The sequence below is a fragment of the Ahaetulla prasina genome, chromosome 4 (assembly GCF_028640845.1).
Source record: "Ahaetulla prasina isolate Xishuangbanna chromosome 4, ASM2864084v1, whole genome shotgun sequence".
Taxonomy (NCBI): Eukaryota; Metazoa; Chordata; class Lepidosauria; order Squamata; family Colubridae; genus Ahaetulla; species Ahaetulla prasina.
Genome location: NC_080542.1, coordinates 33,903,548 through 33,920,296, shown reverse-complemented (window position 1 = coordinate 33,920,296; position 16,749 = coordinate 33,903,548). Strand labels below are relative to the sequence as shown.

Below are 16,749 nucleotides of genomic sequence, written 5' to 3'. Positions count from 1 at the left end.
GAAAGCTATTGCCACTTGCCCCAAAATAGTATTTTTTATATGAAAACTTTCACCTGCTTTAAGACATGCCCTATATTAGAAGTACATTCATCTTATTATTGAATTCTGGCTCAGATTTATCTCTCTTTTCCCTCCTCCCCCATATAGCATAATTGTAGTTTCTCAATTATAAGACAGGGAATTCTAAGTTACCAATAAAAGAGAATTTGTAGCTCAAGGTTAAACTGTGGGATGATTGGTGTTCTTTGAGCTTGGTGGATTTCTTCCTGACATTTCTTTACCGAACTAAGTAACATCATCAGAAACGCCACCATTGAAAATTAGCTGAACAAATGAATGAGAAAAATTTAAGGCCTTATTACAGTCTTTAAACCAGCTACATTCTGCTTTAGGGAGCTGCTTCATTATGCATGATACCTTGATCAACCCTAAGCATTTTTGATGCCGGTTGCCTGCTGCCCTGTATTAGTCCTCCCTTAGTTCAGCCTTAAATGACAAGTGGGATAGGCAATCTATTCATTTGCAGTGAGTGAATGAAATATTTTTTTAAAAGTCAAAAAGGTGGCCATGTCTATGGAATGAAAGCCCCCTCCCTTCTTTTACATGCCTTATGACAAATGCAGGTCATGGATGACCCTTCCCCATCCATCCTATACTCACCATTTAAGAATAGTGGAGAACCTTTGTCCTTTGTGCTGAGCCCCAAGACTCAAATAACAAGCACAGCTGGTACTGAAAGTTAATTATGTGACCTGAAGTACGGCCAGTGGTGGGATTCAGCCAGTTCGCACCACTTTGGGAGAACCAGTTGTTAACTTTCTGAGCAGTTTGGTGAACTGGTTATTGGAAGAAATCATTACGGCAGAGAACTGGTTGTTAAATTATTTGAATCCCACCACTGAGTACAGCCATTCTGATTCAGGGGCACCTATTTAATGAAGCAACGTTAAAAGTGTGTAGATGCTTTTTAATTTCTGACATATTTACCATTGTTAAAATAGAAGGGACCTTTTGCCTTTGAAGACAAGAAGGGGAAGAAACTCCCTCCCCACTGGGTTGTAAATTATTCTAGGGCTTACTCTAGATGTCCTCCAGATGTCAGCTGCCTCCAGATGTCAGCTGCCAGCTCAGCTGCAGTACCTGCCTTCAAATTCTGCAGAATCTGTGCAGGAATGATTGTTCTTTGGAATGGCTCCTATTAAAAGATAGAGTACCTCTAAAATGAGTGGATAGACACAAGAAAGCTCTTTTGCTGATTACTGTACATTCCCATTTTTTTTATTTATTACTCTCTTGGTAGCAAAACTGCTGGGAAAAGATTGCCTTCTCTATTATTGCATGTTTTTGTCCTTGCTGGAGGACGAGATGTTCCCTATGAGAAGTCATTCTTGGCAGCTGATGACTCAATGAGAGCCTTCATCAACCTGGCGCCCTAATGGGTAAAAGGTCCACAATTCCTGTAATTCTTGTAACCCAGGACTTTTGGCCAACTGCCTAGAAAGTAAGCAACTAGAAAAAGATATTGAGATTCTAGAAATGATGCAAAGAAGAGCAACAAAATTGATTAGGGGATTTCAAGCTAAAGCATACAAAGAACAGTTCCAGGAATTGGTTGTGTCTAATTTAATGAGAAGAAGAAATAAGGGTGACATGATAGCAATGTTCTAATATCTAAGGGGCTGCCCCAAAAAAGAGGAGGTCAACCTATTCTCCAAAGCCCCTGAGGGCAGAGCAAGAAGCAATGGATGGAAACTAATCAATGACAGAACCAACCTAAAACTAAGGAGAAATTTCCTGACTGTTAGAACAATTAATCATTAGAAAAGACTTGCATCCAGAATTTATGAGTACTCCAACACTGGAGGTTTTTAAGAATAGTTTGGACAACTATTTGTCTGAAATGGGCATAGGGCTTCCTGCTGGAGCAGGGGGTTGGAATAGAAGACTTCCAATCAGCCCATGTAGAGAGGATCAGATGGGGAAAGATGCTGGGGTGTACTAGTGATTCTTGATTACCATTTTAGCATTTCCAGGATTTTATGCTGGTTTATTATCATCTTCCAATTGTAACCACATGGTTACAATCATTTTTTTGTTGTTGTTTTCCAATGCTTTCTTACTGAACTTTGTCCTTAATGAAGACAAGATAGAATAATTACTCAATACTTTTTGTCTGAATATTATCTTAGAAAATAAATAGGTTTTGGTTAGGTGTGGTTTGAACTTTTCTCTAAGTACAGCATACTAATATACCATATTCTTCTTCAGGAGTAGTGAACCTATCAAGAAAACAGGGCAAATTCAAAAAAAACCCACAGTTTTCCTGACACAAGGTACACTCATAATTCCCCCCCACCCCCGTCAATGATTGTGTGACTTAAAATTGTGCATAAATTTTCCTTCAGGATTTCTTATGATTTATATATCATATTTTTTTATTTATCATATTTTGAAACTGCCTATTTTCCTCACAGAGTGACTCTGGGCAATATAAATATTATTTTAAATATTGAATATAAAGGTATAATAAAATATAAATGTTTTTCAACTATTCTGAGATTTTCAACAATTCTTTATTACAGCCTTTAGGACAAAAACTTCTGAGATGTTTTACACATTCCTAAAAAGAGAGAGGCCAAATACTATAGATTTAACTCTGTCTGAAAGGCCATTTTGCCCTAAATTCTGAGAAGGCAGATGTTGCCCTCCAGATATTTTGAACCAACTCCAATCAACTCCATTCAATATGGCCAGGAAGCAAGGAATCTTAGGAGTTGTCAGAAGGAAATGCAGAGCAACGATAGGAAATTATGACTGCAGGTAGTTTGCAATTTACAATTATTCCATTCAGTGACCATTCAAACAATGGCATTGGAAAAAAAGTGACCAATTTGCACACTTTAGAACAGTTACAGCATCTCCATGATCACATGATCACTCAGTTGCTTGGCAATGGATATGTATTTAGAATAGAATAGAATAGAATAGAATAGAATAGAATAGAATAGAATAGAATAGAATAGAATAGAATAGAATTTTATTGGCCAAGTGTGATTGGACACACAAGGAATTTGTCTTGGTGCATATGCTCTCAGTGTACATAAAAGAAAAGATACGTTCATCAAGGTACAACATTTACAAACAATTGATGGTCAATATATCAATATAAATCATAAGGATTGCCAGCAACAAGTTACAGTCATACAGTCATAAGTGGAAAGAGATTGGTGATGGGAACTATGAGAAGATTAATAGTAGTGCAGATTCAGTAAATAGTTTGACAGTGTTGATGGAATTATTTGTTTAGCAGAGTGATGGCCTTCGGGAAAAAACTGTTCTTGTGTCTAGTTGTTCTGGTGTGCAGTGCTCTATAGCATCATTTTGAGGGTAGGAATTGAAACAGTTTATATCCAGGATGCGAGGGGCCTGTAAATATTTTCACGGCCCTCTTCTTGATTCGTGCAGTATACAGGTCCTCAATGGAATATTTACAATATTTACAATGTTTACAATTTAATTTAATTTAATTTAAAATTTACAATATTTACAATGGTTGCAGCATCCTGAGGTCATGTGATCACAATTTGTAGTCTTCCCAGCCAGCTTTTGACAAGCAAAATCAGTGGGGGGAACTAGATTTGCTTAACAATGGTATGATTCACTTAACAAGTGCAGTGATTAACAACTGGGGCAAAAAAAGGTAAAATCGGACAAAACTCAACTTATCAATTGCCTGTCTTAGCAATGGAAATTGCTAAGAATTATGACTCCATTGTGGTCATAATTCGAGGACTATCTATAGTTGGATATATCATGAACATGTGGCTTTTGTGGCACTTGGAGTTGTTCCAAAACTGTGTTAATTCTCATAGGGCCAGGCAAAAACAGGAATGAATTAGAGTCTATCACAAGCAAAGGCCAGATTTAAACAAGCCAACCCACTCAAAAAAAGGAAGCCAAGCTAAGGTGGAATGAAAAACTAATCATAGGAACCTCCTTTTATTTAAAAAAAAAGGATAATTTTTCCACATGGATAGCCCTTGACAAGATTGTTCACTTAGCAACTGTTTCAAGTTTCAACGCTTTCCCTTCAAAGATACTTACAACTTGGCTCCAAAGTTCCCATGGCTGGATATCTGCCCTCGCAGTCACATGACTGCATCTTAGGTGCTTGGCAACCACCTTGCATTTACAACTATTTGTAGCTATACTCACATTACTTATTTATGTTATCGCAATGTACAATGTTTTTGGCAAAAAAAACAGTGTTTAATTCTGTTTTTAGCAAAAATGCCCATGGTGAACAATAGGTTTGCTTAAGGACTGTGGTGTTCACTTAACAATCACCATAAAAAAGGTTGTAAAATCAGGTCATTCATGTGGTGGCTTCCTTTATGACAGTTATGACTTATGACCATAATTAGCAGGCTCTGTTATAAACTAAGGACTACCTGTACCTTTAATTGCTACCATTCTTTAGTATTGGCTTCCTGCTTTCTTTAGTAAGTATTACTTATTCTCGGATCTTGGATTTTCTTGTGAGTTTATCAGTGTGATTCTAGCTGTTTCTAGTCAAGAAATGGTAGAAATCCTTGGACACTGTTGTTCTCCTGCCAACTCTGATCTAGGACTACAACTCCCAGAATTCTCAGAGTGAGCAGGCATTGGGTCCATGCTCTGCTTGGAACAAAATACTGAGATAAAGGATTTTGCTACCCCAGGAGTTTAAAAGGGTTTCTTAATCACTTCTCTGAATATACATTCTGTATCCATTTGTGTATTTTACCTTCAGCACTTCCTAAGCACAGAAGACAGGGCTAGTGAAACATACTTAAATAAACTGAGCTAAGTCAATAACTACTGAGGGATTGATCATCAACAAATGGAGACACAGGTTGTTACTTACCTTTGCACAAACTAGAATTGATGGATGAATGGTACAAACACAATGCTTGCATGAATTCTCTGCCCTCCCCACTCCTAGATTGCCATATGGTGTTCTCCTGACCTTTCTGTAGGTTAGACGATTAGTTATGCTTTAACTCTCCTGAAAGAAATAGGACTAAAGCCACTTTTCTCAATGTGGCAACATCCAGAATTCCTGTCGTGTCCCACTCCTCCGCTGACGACCGGGTCAGGGAAATCTGAATCAGGCGTGCCTCTGCAGCTCTGCCAAAGTCCTAGCAAAGTTCTCAAGGCAGGCAGGAGACCAGAAAGTGATTTCAGCAAGATAAGGTAGACTTTGCCTGACTCAGAGAATGCCAGAAAGCAGATCCTTTATATAAGCCATGGGGTGTGGCTCCATGACTCAGCACTTATCCAGGCCTGCCCCTCCCTTCCTTCTGTTGACGCCGCTTATCAATTCTCATGAAGCGAGGGTCACTCCAGTCTGCTGCTGTTGGTAATTGACCTTCCTCAGGCTCACATGCTGTGGGGGAGGGGAGGGGTCTAGCTGCTCCGTTTGCCTGGGCATGGAGCCAGGGCTGGGGGCTGGAGGTCTTCTTCTTCCTCAGCCTGTCTGGGCATGGAGCCAGGGCTGGGGCCGGGAGGCATGCTAGGACATTCCTCAGCGTTTGGAAGCAGATAAGAAGGCCCCGGCTGCAGGGAAAGCGGACGAGGCACAACAATTCCTAGCCAATGTGTGTAGACTCAGAGGATTCAGGGAGTTGCAGTCCTGGACCATCTTGGGAATGGAAAAGGTTGAACTGAAACAGAACTGACACAGAAACTGTTTGGTATAAGGCTGAAATGGGATTCAAATCCCGGCTGCCGATTCCCTATCGGTAGCATGGGGGTGCACATACTCACTTCACTATCGTGCGGCACTTCTGCGCATGCGCAGAGCATTTTTGTTGACATCTGGGTGGGTGGGTGGAGCCTCCTGCCACCGCCACTACCAGTTCTCCCGAACCAGGGCAAACCAGTAAAAACCCACTTTTGGTGTAAGGGTTAAAGTATTGGATTAGAAAAACAGGAACTAGGCCTTCTTTAGGTTTATTAATGGTATGTGGGGACAACCATGATCTGGATGACTGAGAATTTCTACAGCCTTTTAGCTATACAATTTGGGATGAATACCCTTGAGTGGTGTGGAAGTAGGAATGGATTTCCAGAAGAAAAAAATGCAGACTACAGGAACCAGGAGCACCTACTCAGGTGACCCTGAAGACACAGATAAATCTCCAAGTACTTCAACGACCCTCTAAAAAGATGCAAATGACCAGCTGTCTGCAAGGAATATAAATCCTTTCATTCCCCACTATCCTGTCAGAACTGAAGAAACTTCTTGGATGAGAAGTGAAACATCTTCAAAAGAAAAAAACAAGAAAGTCCAGTTGCCTCCTGAAAAAAGCAACTTTGGCAGATCCAAGGCAATTGTCGGATAAGGGGCAGCTGAGCCTACAGAAGGAAAGAGAGCAAGGCTAATATGTCAGAAGAGATCATCCCTAGTTTATTGGACTGTAAATATGAGGGAGGTCTTAAATCTGTATGTTCAGACTTACAGGATTCTATTAATGTAAAACTTAGAGTAAAGCTAGCATTTCTGGGTCTGTTTCTTGTCTGGACTACCTCACAATATTGACATCAATCTTGGAAATCCGAAAGTACATCCTTCCTTTTCATCTTTGCAGTCCAAAAAACTAAGGAAGGAAGGTCCCTTCTAAGAGATGCTTCCATTCCTTTTGTAGATTCAGCTGTCATTTGTCCGATCATTGCCTAATCATCTGCAGCTCTTCCCCCTGTCTCCCAAGATCATTTCCATAATGCCATTATACCATAAAAACTGGCTTGGGTGACTTTGGGCCAGGCATTCTCCCTCAGCCTAACCCATCTGTAATGGTGAGACCTTGAGCAATGGGGAAAAGGAAAAGGTATGGGCAGCTAAGAGGCAGCATTAACCCACAGAAGGAATGTGGGCCCAGCAAGCATTCCAGAAGGAACCCCCTTTCTAATTTTTCGGGCTGTAACGATAATCAAGGAGAAATGTGCTTTCAGATTTGCAAAATTATAAATAATGCAGCCTTATAATAAAAGTAGAATTAGTTCATCTGGGTATGCTTCCTTTCTGGATTATCTCATAGGGTTGTGGTGGGGAAAATTGGAGGTGGAACATTATGTACACTGCCTGAAATTGTACATAATAAAGGTGGGATATAGCAATTAACTTTCTTTAGATTATCTTCATGGTTATTCTTTTGCAGAGCATTGTGTTGAGTTTGCCACCAGTGATGTTTGGAAAGGACTCAGGATTCGCCAATGCTTTAATGTAGGAAGGTATATAGAGCAGAGAATCGAGTTCAGAATCCAGCTATCAGAGCAGTCAACACATTTCCATTATTTATAACACAAATTTCTAGTCCTGAAGCTGTTGAAATCCACCTAAAAATGTGTCATGATCTCAAAAGCAGGAGAAGCAGTGTAATAAAATCTGCAGCAGTGCAGGGTGAGTTTCTTCACTTAAAACAGTGCTTTGCTGTTTCTTTTCCTTACAATTGACAGAGTGGAACACATTATGTCATAATTGTGTTTTTAAAAAACCTCCTTATAAACGGTTAAAAAATAAAAGAACCTGTGATAAAAAATGGAACCATAGTACAGTATATTATGCAAAATAATGGAAGATGCTACAGTGTTTAATTTGCATAATTTGTACAGATTGCCTGGTTTAACTTTTCTTGGCTGAGAATCTATATGGCCCTTGTGTGTAATTATTATTTATTTGGTTATTTTAAGTTTGGAATACATGAAGCTCAGGGGATGCACTAGCCACAAAGGCTGCTAGGCATTGAACAACTGGCGCTAATAAAACTTTTCTCATTCACATCCAAAGCGAATCATGGAAGAAATAAAAGTGTTTGCATATCTTTGTGATCTGGTGTAATCCTTCACAGCTGGATCCAAATGGAAATTGCATTGATGCATGTAGGTTGCCCTCAACTGCTGAATGTGTTCAGGTAGTTCTTGACTTACAACAGTTCATTTAGTGACCGTTCAAAATTACAGTGGCACTGAAAAAGTGTTTTATGACTGTTTTTCACAACACTGCAGCATCCCCATGGTCATGTGATCAAAATTCTGACATTTTGGACGTCAACTGACTCACATTTATTATGGTTGCAATGTTCTGGGATCATGTGATCTCCTTTTGCAACCTTCTTGACAAGCAAAGTCAATGGGGAAGCCAGATTCACTTAACACCCGTGTTGCTAACTTAACAACTGCAATGATTCACTTAACAACTGTGGCAAGAAAGGTTGTAAAATGGTGCAAAACTCACTTATCAATTGCCTTTCTTAGCAACATAAATTTTGGGCTCCACTGTGATCGTAAGTCGAGGATTACCTGTGTGTGGTTACAAACAAATTGTATATTGTTTGAACAGAGTCACAAACTGCTGTCACAGAATCATGGCATATATTCCTAAATCTGCCTTCATTGTTACTTGCTAAACTGTGAACAGCCTAAGGCGTATTAATAGCTACTTCTTTTTAGAAAAAAGAATTCCAGTGCTAATATCATGCAGTGCAGTGATTCTGTTCAAATAATAGAAGCAAGTACAATGGGTAAGAGATGAAGCTTTTCCCCAGTTTCATCCAAACCAAATGAATCTCCTGACCAGATTAAGGTTGCACAAAGCTGTGTCTTCTCTAGGTAAGCACAAAGGGAGCCCAGCTCCAGGTCAGGCAGGAGAAAGCTTATATAGAGCCAAACAATACAGCAAAACTGCCAGAATGACTAGATTAGTGGCATGCAGCATTTTTTTCGGTTGAAGGCAACACAGTTGTGGGCCTGGGCCTCCCCACTAGAAAATCATGTCTGGTGCTCGGACGAAAAGCTACATTTCATTTCATTTCAGCTTGCTTAATTATGTTCAGTTAGCACATGTTCTTCTTCAGTAATTTATTTAATGATTTTCCCCTTCTGTTGCATTAAAACTTACTGTATTATTTTTTTTTCCTCTCCAGAAAATACATCTTTCAAACTGGAAGGACATCTTAGATTCAGCAAAAATGGAGTAGCTGAGGCAGAGTAATGTGTTTGTTTTCTGCCTGATTGCCTTTGAAACAAGCAATCAAACTCATGGCTGTCCACCCAGTTTTAGGTTAAATCAGTACAATTTAGTAACAATTTGATGGGGTCCCTTGCTCAAGGCTTTTGGGGGGTTGTACATTACACAAGTCACATCCAGCTAAGCAGGCTATATCACATCTGAGCAGAGAACAAGGAAAGAACAAAGCCAAGAAGGAGCTCCAGGAAGAGTCCTTGTAACAAATACAATGAGTTTTCCTTTCCCCCAAATTCAAAGAGTCTTAAAAATAGTTCCCCAAGACTTTACATTATTTCTGGCCAAGGCAAATTGCAACACCCATCTTACTTTTTTAGATGTGGCTTCCTTGGCACTAGAAAATCACAATCTTGTTGTCTTCTGTAATGCCAGAGGAGAAGAAAAAAGAAATGTCAGTTCTCTGTGCAGATGTAGGAAATCTCAAATTTGACTTTTTAAAAAAGAGAATGGCTATTTTAATGAGAATGTGATGTCCTAATCAATATATGAAATAGTATGACCTTGTATGTCTGTGTCTTGTGTAAACAGCAATTTTGCAAGAAGTTAGGGAGGAAAAAGCAGTCAGGAAAATAATAGCTATTTAGCCCCTCTGGAAAGGGTAGACAGGTGGATCAGTGGCTCCAGAACTGAACACAAATTGCACTAGGGAAGCAAATGCAGATTAGCAGGATGTAGAAAGCCACAAGTTTCTCCCCATTTTAAAGGAAAATGTTTGGGAAGTGGTGGACTGAGTTGGCTCCTGAAGTTGGCCAGGTAGTCTTATGGAAGAGCTGTGGAAAAATTCCTGCCCAGGTTGTACTATCATTTCCACTCAGTACAGAATATAGAAGGAAGTTCATATATTAAATATATGGGTTTAATTACATGTAATATCTAAAGCTCTTTCCCAGTCTGTCATAAAATACATGCTTGATGAAATAAATAAAATAAATAAATAAAAAACTTTTTATAATATTATTAATGTTTTAATTATAGAGTGATTTTTGTAATTACTGATTTTATGGTTTTATTGTACGATGCCCAGAGTCACACTTTTAAGATGGGTAACAAAGAAATATGAATATAGATATGTCCAAGTAGACCCTACTTAGCTCCGTCCATTTTAGGTGGATCCACAAGGATAATTGTGTCTTCCCACAAAGCAGAGTTGGGGTTATAACAAAAGTCCTTTGAAAAACCAGTCTGAATGGCATTGTAATTTACAAAGTTAACTTTGATTCCTTTACTATTTTCCTCTCTTAGGAATGACATGCCAAGCCAGAACCTCCTATACCGAGGATGAAGTCCTCTGGGGCCACAGGTTCCTCCCTGTAATGTCACTGGAAGATGGCTTTTTCCGTGTGGATTATTCCCAATTTCATGGCACCTTTGAAGTTCCAACTCCTCCCTATAGTGTGAAAGAGCAAGAAGAGAATTTGGCTCTCCCATCACCTCTGAACACCCCTACTGGGAGTCATAGGAGTCGACGGGAAAAGATATCGTCTCTTGACTGTCTCGAATTTTTTGAAGAGAAAAGCAACCGTCTTCCCAGCAAATTTCAGAAGCTTTGTACTGGGAAGGGGGATCTCCAGAGAGGTATTCCAAGCCTTTGCTCCACCAGTGTTGAGAAAGCTTGCAGCACTGGTGACCTCTTGAAAATCCAGCAGATCAGTTCTGTCTGCAACATGGAGGAGGAAGGTGAAAAGCTGAAGTTGGCCGCCTTCAAAACCAAATCAGAGCTCCTGGCTCGGTCCACTGGGAACCTCGAATTCCAACAGAGACCTCAACTCTTGCATACCCTAGGGGCAAGATTGGAGGATCATTTACCTGCCAAGTTACGAAAAATGAATTCAGGGCTTTTCTCTTAAAAGAGCAGACAGACAACAGGTTGCATTTTAAACTTCTAAAATTTTCACAATGTTGTTAGGAAGAAGATTCTGACAAAACTGATCTGTGCTGCTATGCCAATTTGATTTCATAACTACAGTTTAAAAACCAAAATAATTTCAATCAAGAATACTTGGTAATAAAGTGGTGTGGTAAGAAGGGATATATAGTGGGTGAAAGTCAGGTGAAAACTATATTCTGTTACGTATAGATTATTCGTTTTGTTTTTCTTTTTAAGTTCTATCCTTCCTCCTTTTGAAGCATGCTTGTTTATTAGTGTTCCTTTCGGGATTTCCTCTTTGGAAAAATTGACTGGAAACAGGTATTATAAAGCAAAAATACTTCCATGTGTATTCTGGATGTCATTCTGTCTCCATCTGAACAGCTGCGCAAATTTTACGCACATCAGGAAGCAGGCAAAAGCAGGGAGGCAGGTTTGAAAAAAACAAATATGAAAATAGAGGTCCTTGCAACATGATGGTGTACTGTTGCTTTCATTGTTTTAACTAAAGCATTGGGTCCTGGAAACATTTCTGGGATTCAGGCATGCAGCAGGATTACTGTTGGGCTTCAGAAATTTGGATCCTTTATTTTTCAAGAATCAGTGCTAAAAGCAAGGAACTCATAAACTATGATGGTACAGACATGTTTCTGCAAAAACAGCCTTTCAATATTGAGAAGGATACCTTCTTAACTTTCTTGCAGCAAAGATAATTATTGGGGTTATATAAAAAGATAAGAGTCCTTAATCCTTGGGGTCCCTAATCCTTGGTCTGTGACCCACTACTGAGCCGTGGTTCATTTGGAACCAGGCTGTGGAAGCGGCGTGAACACACACATGAAGCTCCATTTGTGCAAGTGATGGGCACGCTTGCTCTAATGGAACTGAGTTGCGCTGAGTGTGCCTGTCACTCATACAGAACCATCCTCTCTCCCACCACTCCCCTGTCTGCAAAGCCAGAAGGGTTGGGAAATGTTGTCCTGAGTCAAGTTTGAGTTCTGCTATTTTACTTGGCAAAGTTACAGAATTGGGTATGTGGGATGTGCCTGGGTTGAGTAAGATGAGCTCTCCATTGACGGCTAAGCTATATCTCCCTGCATCTCTTGCTGTTGGCTATATTGACCAATGGTGTTGGAAATCAAAAGTGAAGGTTTTCATGTTACTGAAGCCACCTTCTTGACTTTTTTGATACTAGCCCTCTTCCATGGGCACTTCTGGTTCAGGATCCTCTCAAAACATATGTCTCTGCCCCCATTTTTGTCTTTAAAACTATCAGGATCATCATCTGCTTGGTGCTTTGGCCTGAATTTTGAGTCCTGGTTATTTGATTTTTTTGATCTTTTTCTTTACACTTAGTAGCTGCCATTTCAACACACATTCCTGTTGTAGGCAATGAAGATAGGGAGTGTTCTTCAAACCTAAAGCCTCTGGATCCAAATGTAGTCAGGGCTGACTTAGCACTTAGATGTCCCTAATCCCACTGTGGATTTGGAGACCAACCCATGGCCTCTGTTCATCTGCCCTAGAAAAGGAGACCATCAAAGAGAAGGTGGCCATTTGAATTTACAAGACAACTGGGTTTGCCAACGCCAAGAGCTAAGTCTATGTTGGAGCATTGTGGGAAATGGAATGGCTACCGGAGGTTGCCAGACAAGCCTACTGGGGTGAAGGGTTATCAATGCCTGCTACTTATACTTGGCTTAGGTCTAATTCAGACTTGAAGGTGACAGAAGACTTACTGTTTTCACTTTTTATTACTACCCCATAGCACACCAAGAACCAGTTTGGTGTAGTGGCTAAGGCATCAGGCTGGAGACCAAGAGACCATGAATTCTAGTCCCCCCCCCAACCTTAAGTATAAAGTCAGCTGGGTGACCTTGGGCCAGTTGCGCTCTTTCAGTCTCAGGCAATGGCACATCTCTTCTGAAATCTTGCCAAGAAAAATGCAGGGACTTGTTCAGACAGTCACAAAGAATCACAGCATGGAATAACATCTGATTCCTGCACCTAAATATGCTCAATGTAGATGAAACAGGTAGCCTCATCTATGCCTCATGGCGATCACTATAGCTACAGATGAAACTACGATCAAACGTTTCCCTTTTGCAGCAGTGTCAGCCTAACTGTTGCAGATTTCTTTTTCCTTTCTGATGTCTTCTTTTCCTCACTTTTCCTTTTCCATCTTCCTAACAGTGTATGCAGGTTTCCACAGCTGGGGAATAAGCCCGTCTCCTCCGAGAGGTGCCCTTGAGATGGGTGAGATGAGATTCCTGTCGTTATTTTCATGGGTGTTCTGAAGATGCTGAGCTGAAAAAAGTTGGATTTGGGAATGACTGTGTGAACTTTTTCCTGGGTGTAAAGTTTCTTCCTTTGGGAGATTCCTCACAATTTCAGCCTTTGAACTTTTCAGAGGTAATGGGCTGGTTTGGGTGTTCAGGTTAAATTAGGAAAGTGTGAAGATTCCTTCGAATGGTGTCTCAGTTCCTAGTGACTGTGTGGAATCATCTTTGACCTCATATGGAAGTGGTTTAGCTATTGCTTCCAACTGGGATTTTTTGGACTTCCTAGTCTAGCCTTTCCAGTCTTGGCCATCCCTCATGATATTTCATCCAACCATGGACCAGTCTCACCCTGCGTAGCTTTCCTGGGATAAGCTGCCATCTGCTAAGGGCTAAGTGGATATAAACCTCATAAAGGATTCCAGTGGTGAGGTAACATAAGAATCACTTGACGGTATTTTGTTCTCCCAAAGGCAGACGTCTGAGCCTTGCTGAATCAGGCAGCAGCAGCAGCTAAGGTTATCTCACAGAAAGTCTTTCCTCATGGTGAGAATTGCATGGGAGACTCTGGTGATGTCAAAAAAAGTCAGTTTTTAATCCCTCCCCAAAGGGACAAATGGTTTTCATAAAGTGTAACCCTGTTTGTCTGAATCAGTGTAAAATAAACAATGTGGAATCCCAGGAAGGCTGGTGGGGGAGAAGTTGTTTCTCTTACAACCCTGCCAGCAAGTAATCCTTTTAGGCAAAAATGCCTCCTGAACGTCTAATGTTAAATGATTTTGATTGTGTCAGAATGGAAAAGTTAGTACATGAATGAAACTCAACATACTATCTGTACTGAATTAATTTAATTTCCATTCAACTTAAATTCAATTTAAACTCCACTCAGTCTGGGACTCCTTTTTTCATATGCCACCCAAAAGAGAGCTGAAAATGCTTCTAAATTCTTGAATTAGAAGTGAATTTTTCATTCCATTGCATTCCATTCTTTCTTGCATTTAATGCTATTTAACTTTTCTATTCCATTACTACTAATACAAGGGAAAATACTCTGCTTCCAGAATTGACGTATCCCTATTTATCCGTTTGGTAGAATGAAAAGATTTTGGGATCCATCCAACCCAAAAAACCAAAAACAATTTCAGCCAAAGGCCACACAAAATCACAGTAAATGAAGCAGTGGGGAGGGAATTTTTCACAGACTACCAGAGAAGTCTCTGCAGCATTCCCTTGGGAAACATAATGTTTGCCCATGACTTTTATATATATACTTAGAATTATCCCATCTGTAAAGCCATCTGATGAGTCAAGGGAGGATGTGAGCCTCCATTGTCTTGTTTCCAGGCCAACTTCAACCTCTACACCTGTTCCTACTGCATGTCTCTTCCATTCTCATGAAAATTGGTTGAGGTAGATGAGGGAAGAGAAATGTGGGTCCTAAATGCCCCTCAAAAATCACTGGTAGATTGGGGGTATAATTTTGCCTCCCTCAAAAGAAAATAATGTCCATGACAAGAACTTCCAATTTTATGCCTTTCAACTGGATTAAGCTAAGTGTTAAGTCTCGCCATCTTTAGCCAGCAAGCTTTGCTGATTGTAAATGATGGGAGCTGGTACTTTGAGGAGCATCATTTGGATTAAACTGGATCATTTCATTAGAGGCACCAGCAAAAGTGCCACGGATCAGGTAGAAAGATCAAAAAGTGCCTGTATGTTTGAAGCCCAGTCCTTTTCTTTGCAAAAACAAGGAAAATCAAGAGATAAATAATTGTACATTTAACTGATGGGCATGAGGCTAGCTTGAAGAAACAAGTGCATCTATAGGGGAATCAGAAAGGTCAAGAGGGCACATGCATGTAAAAAAAAACAAAGCCAGAGTTTTGATTATGCAGTCAGGTCATCTTGACGAGAGAGAGAGAGAGAGAGAGAGAGAGAGAGAGAGAGAGAGAGAGATGGAGAGGGATGGAGGGAAGGAAGAAACTCTAGCCTCAGAGACACAGACAGCTAAGGTGTGTGAAACCAGACCAATAATAAGTTTTTAAAAAATTGGATGGAAAGGAATAAAAAAATATAAATACTTGGATTCAGTGTCAATGACATGCAAAAAGTGCAGTCTGAAGCAATTTAATTTAGGCTTAAATATGTGTCAGGAATGTCTCTACATGGGAACAATAATTTTAAACTCCAACTGAAATGTTTCAGACCTTCCTTTTTGTCATTCCACCCTTGTTCTGCCCTTTCCCAATTTTTGTTGCTCTTGCTGTTTTTCAGTATAAGCAGATGACTGCAGCCCACTCTAAGCATTTAAGGAAATGTGTCCTAATCAATCCGTGTTTATGTCTTTATAAAGTGTGTTGTTCTTCAGGATGTTTGGTGGCTGTTGTATTTGGGGGACACTGTAGGGTGGAGAAGATAAGTGTACCAAGTTATGTAAACCTGAGTATTTAAAACTCCTCTTTTGGTTCTCTCTCAAATGTAGTGGAATTACAATCTCTGAGGAGTTTCCAAACTGAAAAATAATCTCTTGAGGAAGAGATTATTATCTGGATGGAGCTAAATCTATCTGAATTTTTTAATACAAAACACTGAGATATTCTCCTATTCACACCTTGGTAGCTTCTCATCCATTCAGCCGTCAGCCTGAAATTTTCCCATTTGTGGGGTGTGTGTGTGTGTTTAATATGACAAATTCCAGAGGGGTTGCAAGGCAAGTCTGTTGTGGCAAAATAACACAGAGATTTGAGCCATGTAAAACAACAACAACAACAGATTTATTGCAATATGCTATCAAGGTTTTTGTCATAATAAATCTGTCGGTTTATGAGAGACCATAATATTTTTTTTAATCCTTTCTCCCTCCCCCCCACTTCCATGGATCCTTAGCATATATATATATATATATATATATATATATATATATATATATATATATATATATATATATATATATATATATATATATATATATATATATATATATATATATATATATATATATATATTATTATATATATTTTCTGATTATTATATATATAGCCACATGACCACGGAGACGTCTTCGGACAGCGCTGGTTCTTCGGACAGCGCTGGTTCTTCGGCTTTGAAACTGAGATGAGCACCGCCCCCTAGAGTCGGGGAACGACTAGCACATATGTGCGAGGGGAACCTTTACTTTTATATATACACGTGTGTGTGTGTGTGTGTATGTGTGTGTGTGTGTGTGTGTGTGTGTGTAGTCCAAGACCAAAGACCTGATAGGAAAAAACACTGTTCTGTTTCTGGCAACAATAAAACCATGTAAGGCCTTTCCCATAAACATAAAACATTAGAATCTACAGAAGTACTACCTGAATATTGCCAAATTATGTTTATTTTCAACATTCTGATGTTCTTTGAACTAAAAGAACAAAAACACAAAGATTGGGAAACTTTCTTCCTGTAGTGTTTCAGGCAGCTATAGGGAAATTTTTGTTTTATCACCTATTTCCTCAAATAAGTCTAACTATTCTCACATCTATGGAGACTTCCCCGTCCTT

At 39.7% G+C, this 16,749-nt stretch overlaps 1 protein-coding gene across 4 annotated transcripts in view; it reads left to right on the top strand.

The window, feature by feature from the left end:
* The window catches only part of LOC131197626 (G protein-activated inward rectifier potassium channel 1-like), a 28,163-nt gene extending 13,035 nt beyond the window's left edge, over window positions 1–15,128 (top strand). The window contains exons 3-4 of one of the 4 annotated variants that reach the window (XM_058181921.1): window positions 10,310–10,933; window positions 13,128–15,128. In XM_058181921.1, the coding sequence (XP_058037904.1) occupies window positions 10,310–10,914 (605 nt within the window). In that variant the 3' untranslated portion in view covers window positions 10,915–10,933; window positions 13,128–15,128. The other 3 variants (XM_058181922.1, XM_058181923.1, XM_058181920.1) reach the window with 3 other exon arrangements.
* The last annotated feature ends 1,621 nt before the right edge of the window (window positions 15,129–16,749 follow it).